Source organism: Girardinichthys multiradiatus, chromosome 2 (genome assembly GCF_021462225.1).
Source record: "Girardinichthys multiradiatus isolate DD_20200921_A chromosome 2, DD_fGirMul_XY1, whole genome shotgun sequence".
Lineage (NCBI taxonomy): Eukaryota > Metazoa > Chordata > Actinopteri > Cyprinodontiformes > Goodeidae > Girardinichthys > Girardinichthys multiradiatus.
In genome coordinates this window covers 30,314,067-30,335,036 of record NC_061795.1, presented here as the reverse complement: position 1 = coordinate 30,335,036, position 20,970 = coordinate 30,314,067, and the positions used below count along the sequence as shown (strand labels likewise).

The 20,970-nt window shown below is 38.7% G+C and overlaps 1 protein-coding gene across 1 annotated transcript in view; it reads right to left on the bottom strand.

Annotated features, from left to right (window-relative positions):
- Nucleotides 1-7,183: 7,183 nt before the first annotated feature.
- The window catches only part of sema3d (sema domain, immunoglobulin domain (Ig), short basic domain, secreted, (semaphorin) 3D), a 49,768-nt gene continuing 35,981 nt past the window's right edge, over nt 7,184-20,970 (bottom strand). The window contains exons 15-18 of the mRNA XM_047389779.1: nt 19,052-19,209; nt 17,048-17,112; nt 16,730-16,869; nt 7,184-8,300 (exon numbers count right to left, since the gene is read on the bottom strand). Coding sequence (XP_047245735.1) covers nt 7,842-8,300; nt 16,730-16,869; nt 17,048-17,112; nt 19,052-19,209 — 822 coding nt within the window. The 3' untranslated portion in view covers nt 7,184-7,841. The remainder of the gene's footprint in view (nt 8,301-16,729; nt 16,870-17,047; nt 17,113-19,051; nt 19,210-20,970) is intronic.

The window sequence follows — 20,970 nt, the reverse complement described above, 5'->3', positions numbered from 1 at the left end:
CTTATGATGACTCCTGGTTCATTAAGCAGCTGAGTCTTTAGAATCACTCAGAGAGAAACAGTGCCACAGAACTAGCAAAAAGCTGCTCAGCCAAGTCAGAACCAAGTCCTATGACTTGGCCCAATTGGGTCATGATAAATGTTTTGTTACTTTTTCCAGTTTTTGTGTAAGCTTCTTGCTATGTTTTTTGTGTGTATAGGTGATATGTTTAATTCCTCAGTCCTTAATTCTCTCCCAAACACTTATGCTGTAATCAACATTAGTTATTAGAATTCAGAATACAAGGCCATGAAATCCTTTTTGAAAGTCCTGAGGAAGACCAGTACATTTTTGATCAAAGATAAACCTGTAATCAGTCAAAACCTGGATGACCTTACAGGTTTGACCTTGGAGACATGGAAAGTGGGGTGCACACGTAATGAAGAAGGTAGAGTGAGACGCACAGCTAGTGGGTTAATGACCTTGGCAATAGGAAAAGGACCCACAAAACGGGGTGCAAACTTGCGATTCGCGACCTTGATGGGTAAATCCTTAGTGGATAACCAGACCTTCTGACCCACCAGGTATCTTGGAGCTTGGGATCTGTGACGGTTGGCATTACGGGCATAGACAGTTGAGGTCTTGCAGAGAGATGCTCTGGCCTTTCTCCAGACTCTGAGACAACGACGTGCTGTTAAATGGGCAGCAGGAACCTGGGTAACCCCTTCCTGAACAGAGAGAATAGGCGGTTGATAGCCATAAACAACATGAAATGGTGACAGACCTGTGGCACTTGATGGTAATCCATTGATGGCGTACTCCACCCATGGTAAATTCTGTGACCAGCGACTGGGAGCATCCATGCATAGGATGCGTAATTTGGTCTCAACTTCCTGATTCATCCTTTCTGTCTGGCCGTCCGTCTGAGGGTGGAAACCAGAAGAAAGGCTGACGTCAATGCCAAGAAGGGTGCAAAACTCACCCCAGAAATGGGAAATGAACTGAGGTCCTCTATCTGAAACAATGTTACGGGGAATGCCCTGAAGTCTAAACACCTCTCGGGTTATTACATCAGCGAGTACAGGAGCTGAGGGTAACTTGCGGAGAGGAATGAGGTGGGTCATCTTGGAAAATATGTCAACCACAGTGAGGAGTACAGTGTTACCATGAGAAGGAGGTAGGCCGGTGACAAAATCCATAGAGATGTGGGACCATGGTCGGTGTGGAATAGGAAGAGGCCTTAGTAGACCGGCTGGAAGGCGTCTTGAGGGCTTAACTCTGGAGCAGGTGGTACATGCTGACACAAACTCTTGCGTGTCCTTTCTGAGTGTGGGCCACCAGAATCCTGACTGGACCACTGCCAGGGTCCTAGTAATACCTGGGTGACAGAAAAGTTTAGAGCCATGACAGAACTGAAGGACTTTAGACACCATTTCCTCAGGAACATACAGAAGTCCCTTAGGACACTGAACTGGAGGTGGTTGTCTCTGATGACTCCTCTTGAGCAGGCTTTTGATACTGGTAAGAGCTAGCCTGGCTTGGGGGAAAGGATGTAGTCGTGATCAACAGAATCAGAAGGACAGACAGAAAACTGATGAAGTCTAGAAAGTGCATCAGGCTTGATGTTCTTGCTGCCAGGTCGATAGGCTAGGGTGAAGTTAAATCTACTAAAACATAGTGACCATCTAGCCTGGCGTGGGTTAAGTCTCTTGGCAGATTTGAGATATTCCAGGTTCTTATGGTCTATCCACACAGTAAAAGGATGTGTGGACCCCTCAAGCCAGTGCCTCCATTCCTCTAATGCTAGTTTGATAGTCAATAGTTCCCAACATCATAGTTTCTCTCGGAGGTCGAAAGCCGGCGAGAAAAAAAAGCACAAGAATGTAACCTAGCATTGTCTGAAAACCTTTGCGACAGGACTGTGCCGACCCCAGTCTCCGAGGCATCAACCTCCACAATAAAAGGGTTCGATGAATCTGGAAAACGCAGAATAGGAGCTGAGGTAAAGAGATGTTTTAGTTTGTCAAAGGCCTGTTTGGCTTCTGAGGACCATTTGAACTGAGTCTTTATAGAAGTGAGTTGATAAAGAGGGGCGGCCACAGAACTATAACCCTTGAAAAAACGGCGGTAAAAATTGGCAAACCCAAGAAAACGTTGAAGTTTCTTCAAACTGGATTGGTCAGGCCACTCCAGGACTGCAGCCACCTTTGAGGGGTCCATGTGAATTCTGCCAGGAGCTATGACAAAGCCCAGAAAGGATACAGATGATTGATGGAATGAACATTTCTCGGCCTTAACAAATAGTTTATTTTGGAGAAGCCTGAGAAGAACCTCACGAACATGTTTGATATGGGTAGAAAGATCCTTTGAAAAAATCAAGATGTCATCAAGGTATACAAAAACAAATCTGTTTAGCATGTCCCTTAAAACATCATTAATCAATGCCTGGAAGACGGCTGGGGCATTGGTGAGCCCGAAAGGCATGACCAAGTATTCATAATGACCTGAAGGGGTGTTAAAAGCTGTCTTCCATTCGTCTCCTTCTCTTATGCGGACGAGGTGGTAGGCATTACGCAGATCCAGTTTGGTGAAGACAGTACTACCTTGAAGGAGCTCAAAAGCAGAAGTCATGAGAGGTAGAGGGTATCTGTTCTTAACTGTAATTTCGTTTAGACCTCGATAATCGATACATGGTCTAAGTGAACCATCCTCCTTGCCAACAAAGAAGAATCCTGCACCTGCAGGAGAAGAAGACTTTCTGATAAGTCCTGCCTTGAGGGCATCAGAAATGTATTCCTCCATTGCCTCTCTCTCTGGACCTGTAATGGAATACATTCTCCCTCGAGGAGGGGTAGTACCAGGGAGAAGGTCAATGGCACAGTCATACTCTCTATGGGGTGGTAGAGAAGTGGCCTTAGATTTGTTAAATACCTCACACAAATCATGATAAATCTTAGGGACCTTAGACAAGTCTGGATAAACAAGGTTGATCTCACAGGGAGATGTCATGATAGGGGCTTCCCTCAAACAATTAGTGGAGCATGATGGCCCCCAAGACTGAACCTCACCAGTGAGCCAGTTGATGACTGGACTGTGTTTGATGAGCCAGGGGCATCCCAGAATCACAGGAATCTCTGGAGACCTGGTTAGCAGAAACATGATCCTGTCGTGGTGGTTTCCTGAAATGAGTACAGAAACAGGCTTAGTGCAGCGAGTTACTTGATCAATGAGATGCCCATCAATAGCAAAAATCTCACATGGTCTCTCTGGAAGTTCCAACTCCAGTGCAAGCTTATGAGCTAGGCTGACATCAATAAAGTTAGCATCAGCCCCAGAGTCAATGAAAACAGGTACCTCCTTATTTACAGGAGAGTCGGGAAATCTGATGGTGCACCGATTATGGGGAGGGTTCTGAGACCTGAGGATAGGGCTCAGCAAAGACCTCCCGAACTTTACTGAGCCTGCCCTTTTAACGGACAGTTAAAGGCCCGTTGATTCCTCTCTCCACAATAAAAACATAGTTGATTCCTGAATCTCCTATCCCTCTCTTCAGCGGAGAGTCTGGTCCTGCCCAGTTGCATGGGGTCCTCAGTGTTAACAGGAGGAGGAGTGAAGACTTGGGGCATAGTGCTTGAACTGACCTGGATGGTTGAGACTCGTCTTTGATAGTTAGATGATGACCTCTCCCTCTTATGTTCACGAAGGCGTTGGTCAATCCGTGTGGCCAGCCTTTCTAAGGCCTTGAGGGTCTTGGGAGGGTCACGAGTAGCAATTTCATCCTTGATATCATCTGACAGACCCTGGTAAAATACATCAAACAGGGCTTCACTATTCCAAAAACAACTAGACTTCAAGGCATGGAAATTGATAATGTAGTCAGTAACAGGTCGAGAGCCCTGTCTGAGAGAGAACAGTCTCCTGACAGCCTCTCTCTCAAGTCGAATAGGATCAAAAACCCTCTTCATCTCATCAGAAAACTCTATAAATGAGTCACAGCAGTCAGCATCATTCTCCCACTCAGAAGTTCCCCAAAGCTTAGCTTTACCAGACAGTAGAGAGATTGTATAGGCTACCTTGGCCCGTTCAGAAGGAAAGGCAGAGGGCTGGAGTTCAAATAGCAGAGAACACTGAGTTAAAAAAGGTCTGCATTGTTCAGGATCCCCATTAAAACGCTCAGGGGGGGGAAGCTTAGGCTCGTTGTTTGCGTTAGCCGTCGGAGTAACAGTAGAGGAGAGTGGTTGAGCAACTGAGGAACTAGCTTGGACCAGGGTAATTTTAAGAGAAGAAAGTCCCCGTAAAAGCTCCTGGACATTTCTTTCTAGACCAGTAATAGCCCCCTCTACTTTAGAACACCAATCGGGATTCGGCTGTGGGTTTATACTGGCGAGATCGTACTGTAACGATGAAGCAACTCAACCAGAACCCAAAACGCAGCCAGACAAGAGAATGGTTAACCAAAAGTTTTAATATAAAAAAATAATAATAATAATTGGGTAGAAGAGGTTCCACTGAAGCGGTCAGACAGGAAGGACAGGAATGGAGGTTTATCAGGGAACTGAAATCCAGCCGGGGAGGAAGGGGAAGTGGACAACAGGAGGTCTTGGGGGTTCCAGGAACAAACAGGGAACAGAGAATATTTCCACCAACCAGATGCAGAAGCGGGAGGCAATCCAAGGTAAAGCACTGGAGGGTTTTAGGCAGGGGTAGTCCAGTAATCCAGAGACAGAGTCAGAGACAGGCAGGTTTCAGCAACGTGAGGTCAGGATTTTTCCGAACAGCAGGAGTACTAGGCAGAAATCTGTGGTCAAAAAACAGGCAGGATCAGATAACCAGAAAAAACTCTCTTGAAACATGAATCAAGGCTTGAAAGCTGTGACAGGCAACAGACAATCTCGCACTGAGCTGGTGACGAGCAGCTGATTAAATAGGAGCAGCCCAGTGCAGGTGAAGGCAATGAGTAATCAGCACAGTCAAGGTGGAGCTGAAGGGCTGGAATCATGACAAGTTGTTTCCATTTTGGATTGGGCTTCATGTTTATTAGTTTCTTTTCCTCCCTCTATCATTTCCTAGTATGTATTGTAGTCCTGCTTTAGTTATTGTTTTCATTTGGTTTGTTTATTTTGTAACTTAGATTCTCCTTATGGACTCTTTGTTTATTTCTTAGGTTATTGTTTCTATGTTTCCCTCTAGTTTCTCTGTTTACTTTAGTTTATAGTTATTCTAGTTCTTTATTTCCTCCTCTGATTTATTCTCTTGCTTAATTTGTGTTTTCTGTCCTTTCACTCTTCCTCAGCCTTTGTATTTGTTTCACCTGTTCCTGCTGCTTCCCTGCCTCCTTGTCGCACCTGTTCTCAGTTCCCTTGATTACATGCCTTTGTCTTTCCCCAGTATATTAGTTGGTTTGGTGTCTCTGTTCGTGGCTGGTTCCTTGTGTTCGTCACTACCCCTTTCCCCACCATGACTATGTTTTGTTTATGCTTCGCTTATGCTACGTTTTGCCAAGGTACCTGCAGTGTTTTGGATTTTGTCTCTGATTCATACCTGCAGTGTTTTTGTTACGTTTTTGACCTTTTGAGAATAAACTAAGATGCGGCTGCCAAGCTCTTGTCTGCACTTTGGTCCGACCCAAAGTCCCTCTTCGACATAAGATATTTTTAGGGGTAACATTAGAGAACTGTTGATGTTTATGGAATGAATAAATAATCAATGATTTGGACACAAAAGTCAGATGACAGCAAATCCTAGGTCAAAAAATAACCTTAAGCTGTCACAGAGAAAAAAAGAGGTGATCTTCAATATGATCTTTACGTAAAAGAGTCGGTAAGCTAGATATTTGGTTCAATGGACACATTTTTTTTTTTAACTAAGGTACTAGGTTCTAGGTACTGTGTACATTGGCTGTTGTGTTTGTCTACCTTTATTTCATAGCTCCTCCACAGGGATTCAAAAGCACTCTCATTACTCCAATCACATCAAATTCACCACTTCCTTCTAGAAATCCTGTTTTTTTTGCTTGAATTCAGCCCCTACTGCTTCTATCTAGCCGCCTATCACAGCAAGTCATCTTCTCTCTCTGACTCTTCTGCATCCAAATGTAAAGGTCATGTTAACCCCAAGTTAAGGTGTCTCACAAAACACCCACATAAAGGGAAGTCATTAAGAAGAACCATGACATTTTTCGAGAGAACCTTTCTATTCAGGATTAGGTTACCTCTAAGAAAAAAATATCCCCAAAACAACCTTAAACAAGTACAGTTTTTGCAAGCAAAAAAACTTGAAATTGCTTTTAATAATACTAACTTCTGCATATAAATGTGTCTTACATGCTGTTAACTTACTGAATAGTGACATTAATTCATCCTGATTTCCTTTACTATATTGAAATAAAAACTACTACATTCCAAAGATAGCACATATTTTCCCTCACTGTTTTGCTTACACAATGACGAAAATATTTAAAATTTTATGTTAGGCTAGTAATGAGAAAGAAACGTCGGACGTGCAGTGAGGTGAGCTTTTTTAGACCGTCATTGTCCTGTTCTGGTGTCCCTTTATGGGTTTTTTTTTAGAGAGAGGAGAGTAGTTTGCACTTTGTAGCTGACTGATAAATAAACTATAAACAAGAAGGAAGTGTCTAAAATATTTATTATCTCTGTTGTAACAAGCACGAAATTTCACTGTGGATAAACACAAAGACTAGTGCAAAACCATTCAGATCTTATATTAATGATAATTAAACAATCATAATTAAACCTTATTTAATTAAGATATATTAAAATGGTATGCCCTATATTATGTACAAATGCTCTGTCTGTTTGAATCTTTATTATTATGTAATCTTACAGTTTAAATCAGGTCATGTGCATTTGGTTATACATTGTCTGTTACTTTTTTCACTCTTCAAGCTGCTTTGTAAACCTTTCCTCAAAAAATCATTTTGCTTGCATGTATTTCATAACAAGCTATATTGTTTCACAGGACTATTTCTGAAAATGCCCGCTTCCTATTACCCACGCTCGCAGTGAACAACAGACCAGCTGGTCCTGAATCATTGTGACATCTGCACAGAGCGCAAGGTATTGAGATGCTAAATCAGGAGAGGCTCTGCTGAACGATTCCTAACCCATTTTGTGTGCTGTAACTAAAGGCAATGATTGTGTTTGATTTAATCTCTGTAAGGAATGCAACAAAGAAATGAAAGTAATAAGGAATGTAAGAAAATTTTATTTAAATAACTTTCAGGAACTTTAATAAATGAAAAAAATCAAGTCTACATTGAACACAAGGGAGGAGATTGTAGAAAAATATTAAATTTCTTCAGCCAAACATAATACATCATAATGTTTTAGACATACAAATGGGTATTGGAGAAAAAGAATAATGCTGCAATTACTGTACATGTTACATAAATATTTACATTCATTTAAAATTTATGTCATCAACAATTTTTTTAAGTATTTTTATTTTTTTATTTTTTTTTACCTTTAACACTTCTATTAAACCTAACATTATTTTATTACCATCACCTGTTGCAAAAATTACATTGTCACTAGATGATACAGGAAATCAATTGTATGTATTTACCAGATTAATAGGTGTATCATTGCTATTGGTTTCACATTCCAAGGCATAATCATCTAGGTGAATATGTATATTTATATATAAAAAAAACAATCAAAAGATTAATAAACTTTTAGGAGGGGAAAGTTTCAAATATCAACGTCGCATAGCTTTGTCAAAACCTTACTTGACACTGCAGTTTTACAGTTCTATGTCCCATCAGTTTCATCATCAAACATTACTTCATCATACAAAGTTTATGGTTATGTAAATATTGATATTTTTGACCCTCTTCATCACCTTCACGCTGCCCTAATCACTCTCTCTCTGCCCCTTCGCTCTTTGCTTTCCTCTCTGTCCCTGTGGTGCCTCCTGTTTCTACTCTTCTTCATGTCCTGCATGTGTTTCCATTTGCCAAGTCCTAAACCTTTTCCTCTGATCCTAGATGCCCTCTTATCCAGCCAAAGGGAATCGCAGTACTCTTCCAAAGAGTGGAAGGGAGAGCTCATTACTCTCAAGTAGTCTTTGTAACGCTGACGTGCCTCCGTACTGTGGTGCTGCTCCATGACAGCATCTTCGTCGAGCTTGGGCTTTCTGTCCAGTTGTCCATGTGTGAGAAGCTGCAGCGTGAGACGCAGGAGAGTGTGTGTGAAGTGTGTGTGCTCCTGAGCCACACAGAAGTACATGCCAACATCAGAAGCGTGAAGGGAGCGAATCAGGAGTCCTCTGTCTGTGTGGACAACACGATCGTCCAGTCTGACCTTGGATTCAAAAACAAACATGATAGAGACTCATCAGGGAGAATGAGGACAAAAGATCATTTCTGCTTTCAATTGAAAAAAACTTCTTGAGAATCCTTTTATCAAGCGAAAAATAAAAATGTGCAAATAGAAAAGTTCAGAATCGGCTTTATTGCCAAATTTGTGCACACAAACAAGGAATTTGGCTCCAGCACACTTTGCTCTCAGTAAAGATATTTTTCCTCAATATAAATAGAAATAAAAAAATATTGAATAGCTTTAAAATGTACATATATACACAAGTGACTTTACAGAGAAGATAATGTGAGATCAGTCCAAGCATGCATGGTTTTGTTCTGGAACTCTGTCAAGTGTTCATCAGAGAAACAGCCTGGGAGAAGAAACCGTCTCTGTGGCGGCTGGTGTTAGCAAACAGAGCTCTGTAGTGCCGACCTGAAGGTAAAAATCGAAACAGTTTATGTGCAGGATGTGTGGGGTCTGCAGAGATTTTAGTTGCACTTTTCCTGACCCTAAACCTGTATAAGTCCTGGATGGAGGGAAGGTCAGCCCTGATGATTCTCTGCAGACCTAATTGTTGCATTCTGGACCTGTCCTGTCTTGTGGATGAGACGGATGGACAGAGGACAGACTGAATTATGGCAGAGTAGAAGATGACTAGGAGCTCCCGTGGAAAGTTGAACTTCTGGAGTTGCCTCAATAAGTAAGTCTCTGCTGGCCCTTCTTCCTAACATCGGCTATGTGTGAGCATGGCCGTAGCTGCCATTGAGGACACCGAGGTCCAGACCTTAGTATTTTTCTGCTGTGTATATAATGAAAAATTAATCAAAACAATGCTTTCGAATTAAGTGGTTCCATGAGTAGCTCTACCAGGTTACTGTAGGAGGCGCTACAAATGTGTAAGGCAGCCAAACTCAATGTTTACAAAGAAGAGTGCAGCTTTTCATACCCTACCGCTAAAATAAAGACCAGAAGAAGAGTGCAGCTGACGGTAAAACGTAACAGAGGTAACTTGCTAAAACTATTCGAAATCTGTTCTTCTCCAAATGACAGTTCACCAGTCTTCATCCTTCATAACACTGTTTACGTTTAGTTAGAATAGTTACCGCCCATTGACGACTTTGTTTGATTTCTCTTGCCGCATTTTTTGTGAGCAGCTGTAACAGACCAATGTTTCCATTTCAAGAGCTAATGTTTCTATCCACTAAATTAAAACATAAAGTTTTTTTCTATTTTTTAAGTTTTACTTTTTTTACTGGTTTTAGAAAAGAGAACACTGATCCTGTATTTATTTAATCCAGATGATAAAAAGAAATTAAATAGACAGCTGCTGTCCATCTGCCCCAGCTAGAATACATTGCTGAGACACATGTCTCTGTGTTGTTCAAAACAAACAAAAACTGACTGGCCTTTATTATATTCACTTTAGACTACTACTGACCACGGATAGATGTGTTATTACAGTGATATCCAGGCTAAATTTGACTGCAAAGAATACAGTACAAAATTACAGTTTCACTATTAAATGTGTGCATTACTTAATAAAGCACACTTTATTTATGTTTGTTCTTTCAGAAAAAAATATTTCCATGGGTCAAAACTAAAATGAATTCAGACTTAAAGACAGACTAAGGCAGGTGGATAACTTTAGTCTATGTTTTTGATTTGTCAGGAGAGACAGGTGAGGGTGTGAGTACAGAGGTAAGAAGTATGCTCAAATCTTGTGATTTGAATGTGTTTGTGCAGTGTGAACAATTATCATTCATATAAACTAATATATGTCATTTCAGTGTCATCATGGTAGAGTCCCCTGTTGCCTCAGATGATGTCGCTCCCCATGGATTCACACACACAACCACACACATACAAATACATGTCACATTCAAGTCACTTACGTTTCAAATAAATGCTTCCATTTTAATTAGGTTTTGGTCTTCATTGTAACTAATGTGCAAGGGGATAATGAATGTTGGATCTCTATTTTTAAACTTTAGCTACAGCCCTGTGTGTGAGGACCTTTTCAGGTCTAGATAAATCTTTTTATATATATATTTATATATATATATATATTTCTTTGCAACACAAGATGCCTTTATTTTTAATTTTTTTCTGACAGAAGGCAGACAGGATATAGGGCACAGAGAGGGGGAAGACATTCTGCAAAGGTCTCCGAGTCCAGGACTCAAACCCGGGATGGCCACTTCGAGGACTGTAGCCTCTATATATGGGTCGCGTGCTTAACCCCTACACCACCAGTGCCATGCCCTAGATAAATATTTGTCTTTGTTTAAAAAGTATTTAATTTAAAGAAAATTTCTCATTTTATTTTCATTGGAGTGAAAAATTATTTGGACCTTTATATATTTTTTCTGTATTCTCCTTTTTTGATACACTTAAATGTTTCAGATTATCTAATTATTTTTTAGAACAGACAGCAATAACCTCAAATACAAAATCAAGAAATCACTTGAACCTGTCAGATAACAATTAAGAACAATGCTAAAAGATCTCAGATATAACACATTAGGCCTTGATGTGAAGAACTTCAAGAACAGATTAAAAACAAAGACACTGACATCTATCAGTCGGCAACAGAGCTATTTCTAAGGCTTTGGGACTGATTTGAATTACAGTTAGAGACATTATTCACAAACAGAGAAAACATAAGTACCAAAATTACACCAAGACTGTATCGATAACTCATCCAAGAGGTCACAAAAGAATCCCAGACATTTACATTAGGTCAGTGTTTGTGATTCTACAATTAGAGGGAGACCAGAACAAAATTGCTTCTACTGGAGAGTTCCAAGATGAAAACCACTGCTGACCAAATAACACAAAGGCCAACCTAACATTTGCAACATCAACAACTTCTAATTGCTAAGACGTGTGGGAAAAGATTGCTGTGGACTCATAAAACATAAGTGGAACTTTATGAAAGTTAAGGATCTAGTTAAGTTTGATGTCAAAGTAACATAGTATTTCAGAAAAAGATTGTTATAGCGAGTCAAACATAGAATGTGGTGGTAGTGTGATGGTCTGGGGTTACTTTACTGTTTTGGGATATAAATAACTTGCTGTATGAATTCTGCTCTCTACCAGAAAATCCTGAAGGACTAGGTCTAGTCATCAGCTGGTGATCTTAAGCTCAAGCACAGTTGAGTTATGTAACAGTATAATGATCCAGAGTAGACCAACAGGGCCACCTTTTTATGACTCAAAAAAGAAGGTTTTGAAGTGGCCTAGTTAAAGTCAAAACCCAAAATAGAATGGCATGCTCTTGCAAGGCCTCAAATGATATATTCCGGGAGCATTGTTTGACAATCCTCCAATGTGGCTGGAATTAAAACAATTCTGCAATGTGTGCACAGTGATGTTGAAGATTTTTTGCAAGTCATCAAAGACTCCATGGCAGCTGTTGCTACCAAGGGTGGCACAACCAGTTATTAACTGGTACTTACTTTCTCACAAATGGCAGGATGGTTTGGATACCTTTTGCCCTTAATAAATCATCATCATTTTAACAATCTGTTTTTACTCGGATTTTACTCGGGCTATCTTTGATACTAAAACTTGTTCGATGATCTGGTTGGCAAAAAAACAAAAGCAATCTTTAAGGAACAAATACAGCGCTGCATCTGTTATCCTGGATTATTGTAAAATTACAATTACAATAGGTTTCAATTTAAAATCTTTTTATAGCTCTTAAAGTTTTATTTTAACTGAATGCAAACTGTTGTATTTGGTATTAAATAAAGCAAGTAACGTTCAAGTACTTCCAATTCTTACTTAGTAAATATACATTCCTGAACTGGAAAACTAGACTTAGGAAAATATATGTGCCTTAATTCCCTAATACAAGGAATCAGTTCTAATTCAAACACATGAACTTGACCATGGCTTGTTAACCTCTACTTTTCTCAAAGACAGACATTTTTTATGCAAAAGCTTTTTTCAAGGTGTGTCAAACAAGGTAATGAACCCTGAAACAAGAAACAAATTGAGTTGGGCATGGTAAGTGTCACCCATAGAATTGGGGTTCAAAGGTCATTTTATGGTGTGGAGAGTTCTTTGAATTTATAATGAGCATTCACTCTAGTGGGAAAGCATGAATGCTTGTCTTTAAGGTGTGAAGGAAGCATGTTATTGTTTATGGTCCTCTTTTCTTTAGCCTCCAGAATGATTCATCAGGTGGTATGACCCCTATCTGTGCCTAAAACAACGCAGCTGTGTTAAGATGACAGAGAAGGGGCATGAGAGAGCTTGTGTATGTGTGCAGTGTGTTTGTCCTTGTGTATATCTTGGTTCTTTAAAAGTAAACCTCCCACAGCCTTGCTCTGACCCTCTGTAGGTGTAACTAACAAGAGTTTTGCCAATGTTTGTGACAGATTTGTTTTTCCATGTGAATGTGGGTGTTTACGTTGCCTTGCAAAAGTTTTTGCAATTAAACTTTTTTTTTAAGTTTTCTGTCTCTGCCGAAGAAAGTCAATGACATCGAGAAAGATGACATTAAAGGACAATATCACCTTTTTCCTTCCAATTCAAAAATACTTTATGCACTAATTTGTGCTGGGATATTACACATATCACAATAAAAGACATTGAAGTTGAAGGGGTTTAAATACATTTACAATGCACTGGTGCCATGACACTAATACATGGTTCAGGTTGAGGCAAATTCTGCCATCACATTAGTTATTCTGATATCCATTTTGCTAACAACTCAATCACATTGTTGTTTTCTACACTACACTGGAATGACTTGGCAAAAACGTGTTTTTTCCGGAGATCCGAACAAATAAAATTCCCTGTCAATTTTTCAACCAATTCAATCAGTCTTAATGTGGTCATTTATGGGTCTTTTAAGCCACCCCACAGCCAATCCAAAATAAAGGCATCTGTGAATAAACAACTGCGCCAGATATTTAAACTCAGCCAGATGGTCTGTCTTTATTTGTCTATGTGCGAGCATGCATATGTTTGTATCTTGGAGTGTGATTTAGCAACCATGGCACTCCAAAAGAATGGAATTGCAGCAAATAAAAGTGGCATGAATTCTGAGTTTGAAGCCATATACAGATGCATATTTGTATTTTCTCTTCATTATCCTGATGCCTTAAGTATCAAATTAACTTCACATGCTTTGAAAAAGGGCAAGCCTTTTATCTAATGAACACATAGCATGAAATTCATCATTATCCATGCTTTTCTTATTACTGTAGTTATTTCCTAATGGTAAGCAATTCCAGGCTCCAGGAGGTGAATGCACACACATGCATGCATGTTGTGAGAAGAACAGCTTCATTTCTTCTCATTAACATCTTTAATAATGACTTTTAGTGGTGGGCTAAAAACAAAGGAGCACATAAGGAGAGCTTACATTATGATGCAGGTGCAGTGTGCAGCTGGCTGAGGATGCCTCTATCAAACCCCAAAATACAGAAGGAAAACAAAGAGAAAAGCTGTCTAGACAACATGAAAAGTAGAAAAAAAAAACTGTTCAAACTGAGGAGCATGATGATAAGAAGTGAGAGGCGATTGGAGTGGGATAGGGACATAAGGTAGAAAGTGCAAACTGCCAGAAATACAGAAGGAAACAGAGAAGGAGAGAAAACATGGCAACTGATAGACTGAAATTAGTCATGCATTTAAAACATTACCGGTTGGTCAGGATGGTGAAACAATCTGACTAAAAAATAATGCCTACAGCTATATGGATTTCAGTAGATACAGGCTATTTATTACAGAAATAATAAAAAAAAAAACATCTAATTCTAATTAAAAAAAAACATTTAGCATTTTCCACTGACACTACTGAACATAACTTGAAGAACTGCAATGGCTGTTAAGCTCTGTAACATAATGACAGACTTTATTAGATATCAGTTTTCTCATGTTTCTTCAAATATTCATTTTAGGGAATTCACTTTGAATATGCCAACCATAACTAGACTTAAGCAATATGATTCTAAAATATATGTGTCTTTGATGTAGTTTCTTTTTGTGCTTTTGTCAGGTACATCTGACTGAATGACAATATAATCCATAAGCTAATTTATTTTAGTAATTAAATTTAAAAAGTGAAACTTATATATTATATAGATTCATTGTACACAGAGTGATGTATTGACTCTAACCACAGTCCACATCTTGTTAATTCCCCCAGACTGGTAAATGCACTTCACTTTACAATGCTTTCAAGGATGTAGTTATCCCCATTACTTGTGAACTTCACTTCTTCCTTTTACTCAATTTTCCATTAATATGCTTGGATAAAGTCCTCTGTGAACAGCCAGCTTGTCAAATCAAGTCTTTCCCAAAATGGTTAAATTATAGCCATAGCATTTCTGTGTTAAAAATCATGTTTTACTGGTCCTATGTAATAATAATGTTTTACAAAAAATATTACTGTGATTGATTTTAAATAGAAGCATTAAAAAAAGCAAATTTTAATTATATCCTAATTTATTGAGATGCACCTGTACATCCTTACTTGACAATGAAATAGTATAATATCACATTTTGTGTTTTTAAACAACATATTCTAGAAAATCTTTTAGTAAAACAAAGATGTTATTAAGATGTTATTAAGTACAACCTCTACCCACTTACCCACAAAAAGAACTCAGTACCCCTTTGTATTTTTTGCTGTTCCAATTGAAAACAATTACTGTAATATGTTTCACATTTAAGGACATTTCTGCCACATGATAAGAAATGTAAAGGTCTCTATTTGTCACAGAAAATCTCTATGCATGTCATTTAATGTGATTTTGCACAATGACTCATGAAATTGTTGCTATACATTTAGTTTGAATGTGAAGTTAGCTTTTAGTATTTTATATTTAAAACATCAAGACAGAATTTTTATCACCTTAACTAGTTAAATTGTATGTTGCAAAAAAAAAAAACAAACAGAAAAGAAAAGAAAAGAAACGTATCTATTGCATAACTAACCAATTCTGTATGAATTTTGAATATGTATCTCATTTCTGTTGCATATCTATAACACGACCTATTGAAGAAGAAACCCTTGCATGTACTCCGTCACTTTGTCTAAAGTGCAACAGGTCACATATCACTGCATGCCTAGATACACAAACAAAGAGGCAATGAACGCCCTATTGTGTTCATTACCCCAAAACACATGGCTGTCCATAGGGAGTGCTCTGTTATGGTTTCCGCTGTGGGAGGTGCAAAGAAAAACACAAAGCCACGCAAACACATCTAAAGACAAAAAAACAAGGTGTTTTCCTTAGTAGAAGTCTGTAAAGAAACACAAGTCCTTTGCACCTGTCTGTACTTAGACTCCCTCCTGAGACAAAGGATAGCAGACAGCTGAGTGGTTAAATTAGAAAATAGAGAATTGGGGACAGAGATGAGAAGTGTGTAGGTTCACCATGAAGGCCAAGGTAACAAGGTTTTAAATGTTTGGATAGAGGAAAGGAAGGGCAAGAATCTCTGTTGCTTCATTGAAGAAAATTATGATTAATGAATCTATTTCTACATTTTTAAATCACCTATTCCAACTTGTGTTTTTCTTTGCACATCTGCATATCTTATAGTTTGTATCACCAAACGTTTTACAACATTGCAATAGATAGAAAACAACTGTTGGAGTCCCATTTGAAGCCGTTGACACAAACTCAGAAGTTTAAATACTTTGTATGTAAAGCAGTTTCTGTTAACTTACTTAACCAGGTTCCACGAAGAACATCGACCGTCATGGTTCTCTAAAAAGTCCTATACTAATCTTTCGAAACAGTACATCTTTTGTGTTGTTTACTCGGAAAAAGTTTTGTTTTTTACCTAGAAAAAGATTTAAAGCAGGTTTTCATTCATTTTTTGCTGTATCCTAATTGTCCTTCATCCAGCTCAAAACAATCCAAATGATTTGTTTCTCATCTTCCAGACAGATTTACACATTGACAGCATTAGTAGTGGCAGTTAAATGTTGGTTTAAATTTACCTCCCAAATATTGGTTTGCACTCTTTAGTGCTGCTCCATTTTCCCTTTGGTGAGTCAGGCTTAAAGTAGGTCATTTCTTACCTCCATCAAGGACAGAAAAGGTGCAAAAATCTATGGAAACTTAATGGAAAGTCATGAACACCCATAAACGTCAGCTACACACAGAGCAATGAAATTTGTAGCCAAGTGTTTCAGAGCTAGTGATGTTGAAGTCAAGTATGACGATAGTGGAGGCTGTAACATTCTTTGTAAGAAATTGTTTTCTTTGGCCAATAATGTCCTTACTTTCTGGTCCACCAGTAAAAGGAAAAAAAAAAACTGAGGTACATGAATAAAAGCAAAAACAATGGCTACCTTAAGATATCTTAGATAAAGAGGAGTAAGTTTAGAAGAAATGAAATTGTTTATACCAGTGTGTTTGGCTGGTTTGTGTGTAAACGTGTGGGTTATTAGAAGCACTGACCTCCTCTCTGTGTTCAGATCCGAATCTTTGTATGTACCACCGGATTTGGGCCTGTTGAGACTTTGGGGTACATTCAAGGAAGGTGGAGTTGTTCTGAACTCCAAAAATAACTTTCTCCTCCACTTTGCCACCACCTTGACCTGAAAAAAATTAAACAAAATAAAAATAAAATGGATATTATTCAACTGGCAATCTTTTCATCTATTCCAACTATGGTGTAACATGTACTTCACACAAGTGAGTTATAAAAAATATTCAGAGAAACCTCCTTAAACTGATCTGTAGCATACATCTCCAAGCAGCATAAACTCTACATACTGTCTTCTGTGTCCCAGCAATGAATGGCAGGATCTCCATTTTTAATGTCCTGTCTTCTGGAACGTCTGCAACGTAAACACACATTTGGTGAATACACATCTATATTCTTTAAGATTTATGCAGTCATGTACAAAACCAAATTGCACCCTTCTTGTATTCTAAGGCTTTGTGTAAAAGGAAATAAAAAGAAAAAAAAAAAACATCTAATTCTTATCAGTTCTTACTATTTCAAAAGGAAAGCTACCGTTGAACAACGTAGGACTCAAGCTACAGAAATGGACACATTTGTTGCTAAAGTTATTAAGTGAAATAAATTAACAAAGTCAATGTTCACTAGCCTCTCTTGTTGTTTATTCCATACAAATTAACTGTGCTTTACAAACAGATTTGGTATATCTTTATAAACCAGCTTTCGGAGAAACGTTCAATTAATTGTATCCTGGATTAGTCATGGTTCCATTACTTTACCCTGAACCCTGAAACCCATAAACATAATTAGTATGAACATTCAATCCCTAGCCTTTTAGTTGCCTCAGGTTTGACTGCTGGTGCTGCCTATTTAAATTACATCTGTTGAGAGTGAGAAGGCTTCCCGGTGTCTCTCCCCTCCCTCCTTGTTGCTGAGTAGCTTTGTCAAGTGTGAGAGGAAAAAGGAAAAGTCTCCTCTTGCAAACAAAGGAACCTGTGATTTGCAGAAATTAATTTATAACTAATGATTATTTTCATAGTTAGTCAATTCACCAGTGACTTCGATACTGTTATGAGTTTAAATGTATTTCACGGCTGCAGATATTCATCCTGAGGGGAAAATTCAAAACTGCTACCTTCCTACCAGGGCCATTTTCTGCATATCAGTGTATGAATGTGTGTGCATTTGTGAGTGCGATTGGGTGAATGTGGCTCTAGTGTAAAGCACTTAGAGTGGTCGGTATTACTGTCCATTTACCATGTTAACATGTTAATGAACAAATGACACTGATATTTTTTTAGCAGCAAATTCAGTGGAAAAGGTTGCAGGTAAAGAATTGTCCCAGATAACTACTATCGCTCCAGGATAAGGTTCCTGAAGTGGAAATGCGCCTACATTTGTCACTGCAAATGGAGGAAAGTAAAGCTGTCATCATGTTTTAACTTGGCCTTGTCTGACTTCATCTTTGGAGTGTTAAACAATTCCCTAAACAAAACATTCAGTTTTAGTTATTATTCTGCTGTACCTAAAATGTACTGACATTAGTATAGTTATTTCTGATGGCTCTCTGGCATTACAGAAGCAAAGTCAACAAAGTGCATTTTTCACCTTGAATATAACTCACTTGTGTTTTTCACAAGTCAATTTGCATTTATTTAAAATGAATAAACTAGAAAATATGTAAGATTTCTGCTTATCCCCCACGGCATTTAATATATTTCTACATGATTTATGACTTATTTTAAACATGTTTATTCCTTTTTTTTTCTAAAATCAAACGTCTTCTTTTTTGTCAAACTATTTAACAGGAAACAATTCTGAAATACACAACAGACACAAGATTATTTGTCTCCTTCTGTGGTGTTGCTCACTTGGGCTCCATTAGTTTGTATTGATTTCTGCTCCGCTTCCTCTTGGGACATCTGTAGCTCATAATCACTAAAGATCTACTTTCAAAGATCACCGGAAACCAAAAAAGCAGGGCCTCCACTAGTTTCCAAACAAAAACAGCATCCCCACTGTCTAATAACATGGCGGTGTTACTCATAACTGTTGGGTATTGTTTCTGTTGATCTTAGACACATGCATGAAAGGACAAATAGCAAAAACTTAGGAAATCATACACAGCTTGTTTAACTACAGTAATACTGAGTGGAGGTTTGGATTAACACTAATACCAAAACAAGAAGTCAAACCATAGCATTTTTATTCAGTGAATCAAAAAATATAAAATATATAAAATAAATTCTCTCTGACGTAGCACTTTGTAAAACCCTAAATATTAAAGAGCTCCAGAGCTGCAGCTCATTTCCTACCTCTTAGATGCAGGGACGTATCGTGAGCATGTGTGCCCATCCCATGCACAATAGGGGTCTCGAGCAAGGCAGCATTCAGCGCAGGCTTGGCCATACAGGTGACATCTGCTGAGGGAAACTTGAGCAAGCCCTTCTCTGGAACCCACGTAAAGTTGTTGCTAAAATAAAACAGCATTAATATAGTACTTGTTTCAAAAACTACATACAGTTCCTTTGGGATGTTTACATTCACTCATTGTTGGCATGAATGTCATATTATGTTGGGCTGTTGGACCACTTGTTTGCTGAATATTGGACCATTTGCACGTTGCTGGACGCCACTAAGCCTTTCCAACGTCATCGGCCATTTTGTACCGCACAATAGTCTGCTCCTACAATTCCCAGCAGGCACCGCGGCTGATAAGACGGGACCGTCCCAGTTCCGATGTCACAGCAACTTTATAACGGACTATAAGAACTGCCCACCATTGCTTTTCAGTTTGGGACCTACACACAGTTACCGGCATCTGAAGCAGCATTCTGGAGAAGGAGATCCCACGTGGATTTTCATTCAGTCTCCTCATTGGCCAATGATAACTAAGCGAATTAAGCTTACAGGAATAAGAAGGCTTGTAAGTTTTCAACTTTACCGATCGAAGACGTGGGTTTAACATGTAACCAAAAACCCTCAGAGTTTCAAGGAGACGGATTGCCACCCTTGTTTTTGTTCCAGTCGACTGCTAACGGTCAGATCATATTTTCCCCTTTTGCCAAGGAGACCAGAGGACGGAGATTGACCGCTCTTCTTGGAGTTAACTGCAGACGCGCGGTAACTCCTCACTCTGTCCCTCTGCTCAGAGAAGACTTCAACAAGTAAAATCCACCCTTTTATTTTTTATTTCTTTATTAGGAATAGCGTGGGCAGGGTAGAGTATCTTTTAGTGCGAGTTAGAATCGCCACTTATAGTCTAATGTGTTCTGAATTGTATGTGCATGCTATTGTTTTGAAACTTGATTGCTGTTGGACTCTGAAGACGCCGCGCTTCTGAAGTTGTATTTTCACTGTGTGACACCTGGAGCAGCTGCGCTGTTAAAATTGGACTACTATAATAACTTCATGGTGAAAATCAACCATTTTCTTTGTCTTCGACACTTCATGTTTCATTAGTTGCCGCCAAAAGGTTTACAACCCTTTGTGTGCTCGGACATCCCCAGCGGTGGGGGATGTTTTATAGCTCACAGTAACTGAGCTACACTTTCTGGCGGGCCGTTCCCCAAAACTCCGTTCCGCGTCACATTATCACTTGTTTGCCATAACTGCTGGTTTGATTCCATACACACCCACTGCTGTCTGTTTTATTTTGTTTAGTTAGATATTTTACCCTTTTGTGTAGAACTTTGCATGTTTGATTAGGTGAAGATTATTGAATCGGAAAACGTATTGTATCAGTGCTGTTGATTCAATAAATATTCACATAGATAAAGAGAAGGCGTTTGTGTTTATTTTGTGCAAGAGTGATTTGTCAGTCAAAACAAGGTCAAAGTTCCCCAAGTTTCGGCAGAAACGATTGATTAAACAGTGACATCTAATAATAGTTACCAACTATTACCGAGAATTTAATAATTGTAATTATCAAAGGCTTGAGCCACAATTACAACTCCAGGGGACATTTCTGGTTTCGATTCATAAATGAAGATTTTTGGTTAAGAAATTAATTTTCTCAAATTATGATTTTTAATTATAATTCTTGATAAATATTAATTAATCAATAATCATAATCCCATCAGGGGTTTTAATGATTTTTTTAACTGTTGTGTTCCCAGGTTGGAATGTTTAGACAACATTTTATATTTACAAAAAAAAAAAGACCTGAGTAGTGTCAGCTTTTAAGCATAGTCCTTAAATGTTCAACAGCGTTGAAATTGTAGCCTTTCCAGAA